Source organism: Anneissia japonica, unplaced genomic scaffold (assembly GCF_011630105.1).
Source record: "Anneissia japonica isolate Jap-2015-1 unplaced genomic scaffold, ASM1163010v1 scaffold426_len1935630_cov189, whole genome shotgun sequence".
NCBI classification, from domain to species: Eukaryota; Metazoa; Echinodermata; class Crinoidea; order Comatulida; family Comatulidae; genus Anneissia; species Anneissia japonica.
The window spans coordinates 77,333-87,113 of record NW_022713172.1 but is presented as its reverse complement, the minus strand read 5'-3'; the positions used below and the strand labels follow the sequence as shown (position 1 = coordinate 87,113).

The following is a 9,781-nucleotide window of genomic DNA, read 5'->3' as shown; positions in this document are numbered from 1 at the left end:
ATAAATAGACACATTTAAATACTCGATGAGGCATGCACATATAAATCAACACTTTTTAAATATTTTAATTATATAATTTTAATTATATAATAATGTCCTCCTTATGGTACCATAATGTCCTTCTTTCATCCTACCACATGCACATAAATAGACACATTTAAATACTCGATGAGGCATGCACATATAAATCAACACTTTTTAAATATTTTAGTTATATAATTTTGTTTATCTTCAGCTCCAACCTTGTAAATGTGAGTGTCCACAAGACTACAACCCCAGGAGCCATCTCTTCAGCCAGTATTCATCGTCCTCCTCTTATGGTACCATAAATATCGTCCTTGTGGTACCATAATGTCCTCCTTGTGGTACTATAATGTCCTCCTTATGGTACCATAATGTCCTCCTTTCATCCTACCACAAAATGCTCAGTCTTGCCTTATCAGCATTAAAACGATGGTGCACTCCAAAAGATGGTACGCTTCAACAAGAACAAAACTGTACTGCTGATCTTATAAGGTATTTTTTCGATATAATTCCGTAGAAAAGGATGCCAAAAAATATGAGTTTCTTACAGTTTGCCAAATTGGTACATGATTCAGGTTTAACCAAGGTAGAGAGCATTTGTTTAAGGGGTGAAGAGGATTAGCAAGAAATAAAGAACTTTAAAAAAAAACAAACAAATTACTGCTCCTTGATATTTATGGCAGGGTGAAATGGATGTGATCAAAACCGGCTATATAAACCCAATCAGTAGTTCAGGTTGCCAAAATTCTACCCATTTCTTCAGTCTTTCTAGTCTTTAATTGGCTGTTTGTATTCTTTACTACAGTACAGGGTAAAAGTTACAAATTTTACAGTATTTAAGGTATAATTGGTTTAATCTAAAAGAACAGTAATTATGATTTTCCTTCTTATTCCACATCAATGATACCAGAGAGCACTCCGACAAGAAAGTGTACGTGGGTAATAATACCTCACAGAAATAGACCTTTTTTTCGCATGAATTAAATGCCAAAGTATAGGTTGGCATGTCTATCTATTTCAATTGGTTTTTTTTTCTAGATTTTGCTAAAGACAGTAGGCCTATGTTTTTTTTTTAAATTTAGGTGACATGTAAACCATAGTTTTTGCTTCAGACAATTTAAACTTAAAATTTAATTTTTTGTACTGTGCTTTACTAGAGAATTTTCTAAGAAATTCCAAATACCAAGGTTAGGTTCTCACTGGAACGTTCGATCGGTTAACGCTAACCGTTACCAGGATCTATTGATATGCTACCAGTTAGCAAGTTGAGCGCGTTTCTATTATTAACCAATCACACGTACGCATTTTAAGTTTCCAGGTTCCTATTGGTCAGTGATCCCATCATCATCATCATCTTGATATCTGGATCGGAAATTTTTTTGTATGAACACAAGTGTGAGTACGTATGATATTTATCTGGATCCTGCTAACCGTTAGTTGGTGTGTGTGAACCATAATGAAGCTTAAAATATACTTTCTGTTTCTCCTTTACAATATTTAACTGCTAGATTTATTTATCAAAGTATATTGTAAGAAATAAAAAGTTTATGTAAATTACTTGTAAATAATATCTTTTATCTATTGTTAAAATTAAGCCAAACAGTGATTATTGGAACTAAGTCCCAGTAATTAATTTGAACATGAATTATTAATCTGTAAAAGCAGAGAGGCTTATGATAGCTATTGTTTGTAAAATTCCACCAAATTTTATTCAGTAACATCTCAATATAATTTGTATATAAAAAAAATGAAAAATAATGTTCAAATTTATTTTAAATATTCAAATATTTTAACTAAAAGCGGTATTAGGCAATTTTAACTGTTTTTGTAAATAAGGCTAAATTAAAAAAATAAACTCTTGTCTGTCCCACTCTTTAATCTTTATTGGGGTACAGCTTTCCTTTTACTCACACAAGCCAAACCACTCAGATAATTACGCAGAATTCTCTAGGGGTGTGTTCGGGCGAGAACAGGAAAAATTTACATAGGGTTGTTACCGGTATTGTATCGGTGGGTGGTCTACCGGTTTGTGCAGAATTTGGCTTTCAAAAAACCATTAACCTCTGACATAAGACCTAAGGTATTATGCAAATGATGAGTTTTATCAAGTTTCCCTGGACCTTGCGTCACCCCATGCTTTAAGAAACGGACATTGGCGTTGGTACACTGCATAATGTTGTTGTCTCAAAATCAAGTAATGAAATGACCGATAAAACTACAACAATCAGCTTCATAAAGCATAGGGCCTACATTTAAAACTCCCAATAATCGCAGATGTGCATTTTGAGCATGTAAACCCAGAATAAACTTTGGTAGTATTATAAAACAGAAAATTACTACCATTGTTAAACGAATAAGCTGTGGTACCACGATCACGTATGGCGGATGTATGTAATAGGGTAACAATCTGGATTGTAGGCTAGCCCTCCGTTGAAATAATTTATTTTATCGAGCTTTTCAGTTTTGTTTTTGGAAATATTAAACTGAAAAAGAAGCAGGGACCATGAACGTTAAAACAGACTTTACTTTTGGGGCGTGTTAAAACAATCAAAGGGGATTAAGTGATAAGAAATGCTCCCTGCTGCTAACACATGCTGCTTTTTCTCCTCCAAAAACACTGCAATTTGCCGTGTTGGATTATCAGCGGATATCAGCAGGCGGTCCGCGTTTAACACCCGTTCGGGTGAGAACCGGAAATGGCCGTTTCCGGATTTATACCATGTTAGACTCCACAAAAAACTCGCCCGAACGTACTCTAAGTCCTTGGTACTGATTAAATATCTGTGTGTGCTAGGCCTAGATGTCCAAAAATATATAGTGGCTAAATTTGCAACTAAAGGGGCCTACCGTTAATGACTTAGTAAAAAACCGTAGTGCTTAAAAACATTATGGCGACTTCAATGTGGTGCTTATTCAAGAATGGGAACTTACTTCAGGTCGGTGCTTGTTACAAATTATTGGAGGCCTAGATGAGTAGTTGCAATGCTAGTATTATTTGGTTAAGCAACACGACATCAAAAATGAAATGAGCATCACAGCGCTTATATGAGAGCGATGCTTACCAAAAGATGTTGGTGACGAGCTTATTCAAAAGCGCACTTTATTCAAAATACTTATTCAATCATTGTAAGACCTTTTTTTTTATATTTGGCCCTAAATCTCTGTCCACACTATGAAAAAAAATATGTGGTGTGCCCATATTTGGGTATAATATGACATCATCATGCCCATATATGGGCACATGACTCAAATTTGTCGCTTAAAATTTTATAGCGTGGACAGTGCTTCACTTTGTATGAAAATTCTTAGATTTTGTGAATTTTTTTTTACTTTTGTATTGATTGGCGTATCTACAAGAACTGAACACAATTATGAACAATTTTAATACATTTATTTTGTGTGTTAAGTAATGTGAATAGATCTTTTCTGAGTGTCAATCAAATTTAAAAACTGACCAATCAGAACAGTGCCATGGATATGCGCTTGTCTAACAAATACGCATGTTGTCCCACATGAATATCCAAGGGGCGTGGCTTAGCACAAAGGTCATATTAATTGACAGGTGGCCGAGCTGAGATTGTGTGTCTGCAACACGGCAATAAACCGCTTCAGTTTAACTCTCTTTGCTCAAAACAATGAATGTGATGTTTGTTTCTAAGAGTTTCGATATGGCAATAATTATTTTTGGTAAAAATGGTTCCACTATTTGAGAACCGTAATAAATGTTAAGGCATATTATGAATATGATGACCATAATCATATATACTGTGCAAATACAATGTGCAGTAAATTTAATTTTAGGTCTTATTATATTCTAATTTAATATTTTCCATTAGAATTTTGTAAATTTAAACATAGTCATTTATTTTGCTTTTTATTTTCAATAGGCTTTCACTTGTTCTAAATCTGTCTCTTACTGAAGAAATTAATGCATTAAAGACTTTTGTCTTGGTTTATGTAATAAATTTAAAGAATATAATTAAATATTTGAATTTTTTACTTTGTATATAATTATAAGTTATTAATATAAATTGAAAATTACAGCGAACAAATTATTTTCCCTCCTAAAGTACACCAATGTAATACATACATTACACCATTTCTATATTCTTTGCTTATACCCTTAACATTGGTTGTTGAGACTTTTTAGTAATGTCAGTAAATTTGCGAAAACTGAATAATTGACCACTACTGCAGTGAATTTGTGCGCTTTATAAATCTTATTATGTTTTTTGTCTTGTTGAAAGTTGATAACATATTTTATCATTTTACTATATCAATTTAAATATTTTATGGTTTTCTAGATAATATTTTGCTATTTTAATTGTTGCACTGACGTTTCCTATTTATAGCCTTGAACCAGGGTGAATCCAGGCTCAAAGGCTTGTATATTTAGAGGCTTGGGGGTGGTACGTATGCCCCTGGAAGCTCTGATCTTTAGCCATTTGAATCTCTTATCTAAATGATTTTACACTTGGTTTTCTTTTTAGCTGCTGCCGATCGAGGGGTGAGCACTGCTTCCACCATCTAATTGCCACAGTCAGTAATGTTATAATTATTTTGTGGTGCTATCTGAAATTCATCAGTATTTATCACAATTGAGTGGCATTTTACCTACATGTATTAACGTATTGACTTTGTCTTAAGAAATATATTCTGTTACTGATAGTAATCTTACTAACGTCTAAAAATGGTTTAGGGATTTTTGCCTGTGTTCCTTTTCTCTTAGTCTTATGGTGAGTGAAGTGGCGTTAGCAGGTGTGTGTCTTGTTCTTCAATCTCCTATGCCTTCTACATTAATTGAGAGCACTGTGCTTCATACATGTAGTTTTAAAATTCACCAAATTTGAATGATGGATCAGCCAAAACAGACCATGACGAACAACCCAGGGAAATTCTTGTAATGATAACAAAGAAAGGAAAAGAGGCAAGGTAGATTGCAATTTTAGGCCACCACAGAATATGTTCTTTATCCTGGGCCCATACTTCCAGCTGAATCTCATGCAATAATGTATTACTTTCGTGACGGATGCTATCAGCAACAATTTTTGATCAAAACTTATTGTTGGTTATTGAGCATGTCCATCATAATTAAATTGTAAATGAGCACAAAACTGCTCTATAAGCTACTGAAATAATACTTGGCAAAATATATTTTTACTACATTTCAAAATGATGTTCTAGTAGGCTTCATGTATTTTAGTTTATTGTAAACCTTCCAATAACTAAACTGTGCCAGATGGTTAATGAAGATATTTGCATTTTATGTTTAAAATTGTTACATTTTAGAATGTAATGCCTATCTTTTGTTTCTCATTTTAATGTTTCTTTCATGAAATTTTAGTACAACACCTCATGTATTTGTAGTACTGAACATCTGTTTTTTGCAATTTTTAAAAAAGTATGCATGCATCAGTTTTTGCCTGTTATATTCAATGGTCTACTGTGCACTCAAAGGAGTCAAGGGTGGTTTGCAGAGTACAAACAAATGTTGTGGGGGAGATGGGGAGAACAAAATTTGGGATAACAGCTTAGCTATCTATTTAAAATGTTGGGAAGTGCATGTACCCCATGCCTCTTTCTTCCCTCCATCTCTGATACTGGAGCCTAGCATTTTAATTGATTAAAACAATAAATAATAGTTCAGATCCACACTGAGACACAAATGTCCTATAGTACTGTATCGTAATGCATCACCCAAAAGGTTTAAGTTTTGGGCATGCACTTTCCCAACTCTCTTTTTACTACTTGTGGCTACATCTCTTCTTTGATGATTGTTTTATCCACCAGAGCAGAATTAGATGTTAAGAATAGGCACGTAGATGTTGGAGTTAAAATATTCAACAGAACTGCCAGTATGTCTTATTTCAATCAAATAAGACTATTATTTTTTTGTTGTAAAAAAAATAGAATGCATTGTACAGTACAAAGATTGTTTAGCTCACAGTGTATTCTTAAGAACCAGTTTACTACCATCATTTTTATTTTCCTCACTTTTTTAATCTATAGTATTTCATATTTCTATGTCAATTTTGCCGTTTATTTATAAATGTTTTTAAAGAAAAGTTGTATATGTATTTTTAAAGATTTTTATTAAGAAACAAATTGGTGTGCAACATATGGAAATGAATTTTTTTTAATTGGATTGAATGTGTATAGTAACAAACATGGAAAATGATTGATGGCCATTGGTCAGAGATATCAACTGAATCAACTCTATCACTTTCCAAGAAATTTTGTTTTAAAGATCTAAATATCAGTTCTGTATTTAGTGTCATTAATAATAATGTTTAGTTTTTATAAAACAAAAGGAAAGGCACAGTAACAAAACTGTAATAAATAATGAACAAGCAATCCATGTTTGTCTTTAAAATAATGAGTCATGTAAATTTCTTTGTGATGCCGACTCATGAACATGGTTCAGCAAGTCGGCACATTAGATAGACAAGTTTATTAAAAATCAGTTCAAATGTACAACATTCGACCTATTCTAGACAAGTATATGTATTAGTTAGCATTTCATATTTTAACAATATGTACCAATTAAAGGTGTAGCTTATTATAGATATTTTACTATATTTTATGGATAAACATGTATCATCTCCAAAAATCCTTAATTTAATACCTTTGTACATTAGAGTATAATTAATTACCAGGACACATGAAATGTGTATGCAGTACAGTAATAGATTATAGGATTGCATGCCAAACATTGCTATAATATAACATGATGTTTTACACACTTAAGACAAGGTAATAATAGTAATAAAACAGTCTTAAGCAGATCTGTGTGTTTATCTTTTCTTGTTAATGTTAAATCAAAATTCTTCAAAAAGAGGCTATTTCTTTAAGGTGTATTGTTCCCCCAAATGTGACAAAAAAAAATCATTAAAAAAATAATTTTGAAATTAACAACTTGAGCAGAGAAACTATTGAATTGTAAAAAAAAAATGTGTACCCTGATTTTTACACTGAATAATCTGTTACTTCAAAATGAGTTTAATTTCAAAAATGATTTTTTTAATGATATTTTTGGGTATTTTTCAAGCGACAATACTTCTTTACACTGTTTTGTTATTGTATAGTTGTAGTATTGGAAAGGGGAATTATATCAACACGCAATCCACATAAAATTAATGTTTACTCCACAAAATTTTCGTTTTTATCAGTCTTAGACCGCTGTCCCATCACCAACTGCAGAAACTCTATCGCTGGATCGAGTGTTTGTAGAGGGCGGTATTGAGCTATCTCCTTTCAATTTCCCAGAGTTCTTAAGATCCAGCATTGCTCCGCGAATCAGCTGGTTAATTATCCAATCAGGATTCTTTCTTTTTTCCGGCCTCAGTGGTGGATATGGGTTCCCTTTGTATTCTAGAAAAGCAGTCGGAATGCCTTTTTCATTGTATCCTGGAACTTTTAATAGCCTTGTGTACAGCCCAGTGGAATTTTCAAACCGAGGTACCAATACTTTGAACAGTTTGTGTACTAATTGTTTCTCCTATAAAATAAACAAATATCAGGAATAATTATAATGGCATTAAACTAAAAACAAACAAAAAACAAATTTAACCAAGAAAATAAAAATAGTTTCAGTCCTATATTGACAAGTATATCCCAAAGGTTGGCCATAAAGGTGGATTTTGAGTATACATATAATGTTTATTTTGCCAGAGCACTATAAAATAAAGGTAAGGGATAGAATGTACCCTCACTAATCAATACGACCGATTACTTTTCTTGGTAAACAAAGGTAATGATATTTTTTTTAAGGCTCAAATTTTGTGTGGAGTCAGTTACTAATTGTTTCTCCTATGAAATAGAAGAATCTGAAAATATTCTAATGGCATTAAATTGAAAAAATCCCCAATAATCAAGAAATTTAAAAAAAAGTTTCAGTCCTACATTGTCAAGCATATTCCAAAAGATGGGCATAAAAGGTCGATTTTGAGTATACAGTAAATATAGTGTGTTTATTTTCCCAGAGCATTTGACTAACCATGGAGAAAAAAAACAACTAAATGTTATAATATAGGAGATGCCCTCACTAATTACTGTAATATGATTGATTATAATATAATCAATAAAATTTTAAAAGCATTCAATTGAAAAAAAAAATCAAGAAATTAAAAATTGTTTCAGTCCTATACTGTCAAGCATATGCTAAAAGTTGGGCATAAATGTCAATCTTGAGTATATAAATATACTGTAGTGTTTATTTTGCCAGAGCATTTGATGATTTGACTAACTATACTAAATGTTACAGGGATAGAATGTGCCCTCACTAATTACTGTAATACGACTAAATAATAATATAATCAATAAAACTGAAATATTTTAATAGCATTAAATTGAAAAAAAAATCAAGAAATTAAAAATACAGTAGTTTCAATCCTATACTGTCAAGCATGGCAAAATTTGGGCAGATTAGGTTGATTAAGAAATATTATTTCCTGTTTAAAGAAAGGTATTAATTAATGAATATTTTGTTCAAGGTTCAAATTTTGTGTACAATTGTTTTAATTCAGTTACACATGAACTTACATAGAGCCAATAGTCAGCGAGTTTCATTGCTGCCGGATCATGATCACCTTTCTTTGCAACATTTATTAGCTGGGGGAAAATAAGAGATTTATTAAATGAAGAATAGATAATAATGAGACATAAATATTCACTTTGGAAGTTACAATTTTTGATGGATTTTCCCTATAATTTTGTGTAAAAACTAAAAGAGAGTGTGTAAGTTAATTTAAACTCAAGAGGAACTATAAGCAGTATTTCTGACGATGATACAGATAATTTCCGGGCTAAATTTGGGTGATTATGCTACAGACGCCTTGTGTATGCTAGGCCTATGTTCTAGGCCTAGTATAATCCACCACTACACTAGCTTAGGCCTTCGCCACGCAATCCATGCTGCTCTCACTCCTACATGCAACATACCCTTTCGGCATATTTCTGTGTCTCGTGTGCTAACCCGTATGTAGTCTCAAGTCGTTCATACTTTACGAGGTGGTTGATTAGACCACGTAGCAAATTTATCCTTTCTTTTGGACCTCCGGCCAATCGCCTATAAGGCTTAAAACGTCTTAACATCTCTGGACAGTTACAATAATTTCACAACCATACTCTACTTTTCAATTTGTGTGCACGCTGCCATGTTTGTTTGTGTGTTTGAGCAGATTCGTAACATGTATTATAGCGATGAGGGCGCCATGAATATAAGTCGGTCAGAGCCATAGATAGAAAGAGTTGCGACATTGAGAATTTAGAAGCCATTTTGTTTCATGCGCGTTCTGTGTCCTACGTGATGTGCGTTCCTGTGTATAACATTGTATAAATACAGTTAACAGCCTCCTGTCGAATTTCATGTAACTGTATTTATAGATTTTTCTTTTAATGATTTCACTACTTTATATCCAATTTCATATTATAAATACTGTAATAATTTACTATTTTTATGCAGTTCTTTAATCCTCGCCGATAGACCGAGAGAGCCCCCTCGATGGCAAGCATTCTTCAATTAAGCAATCCTGCCATATAGACCCTTAATTCGCTCCTTTTATTTTTGCAAATAAATGATATGTGACGACTAGCAAAAATTAATTAAATATGTATATCAAAATGTAATTAAAATCCGATAGGGTATATATATATATATATTGTTGCTCTTTAAATTTGGATATGAACGAGCCCTGTACAAATCTTATGTTATTAATTTGATTATTATTATTTATAAATATTAAAATAATATAAGTCA

The 9,781-nt window shown here is 32.4% G+C and overlaps 2 protein-coding genes across 3 annotated transcripts in view; one reads left to right on the top strand and one right to left on the bottom strand.

Annotated features, from left to right (window-relative positions):
• The window catches only part of LOC117108297 (HMG box transcription factor BBX-like), a gene marked incomplete in the record, with an annotated part of 19,151 nt that extends 12,344 nt beyond the window's left edge, over positions 1–6,807 (top strand). The window contains 1 exon segment of the mRNA XM_033250274.1: positions 236–6,807. Coding sequence (XP_033106165.1) covers positions 236–329 — 94 coding nt within the window.
• LOC117108298 (39S ribosomal protein L17, mitochondrial-like) overlaps positions 6,414–9,781 on the bottom strand; it is a 4,032-nt gene continuing 664 nt past the window's right edge. Inside the window, exons 1-3 of one of the 2 annotated variants that reach the window (XM_033250275.1) lie at positions 8,965–9,194; positions 8,566–8,634; positions 6,414–7,522 (exon numbers count right to left, since the gene is read on the bottom strand). In XM_033250275.1, the coding sequence (XP_033106166.1) occupies positions 7,196–7,522; positions 8,566–8,634; positions 8,965–9,117 (549 nt within the window). In that variant the 5' untranslated portion in view covers positions 9,118–9,194 and the 3' untranslated portion in view covers positions 6,414–7,195. Of the gene's footprint in view, positions 7,523–8,565; positions 8,635–8,964; positions 9,195–9,781 lie in introns of those variants that run through there. The other variant, XM_033250276.1, reaches the window with a different exon arrangement.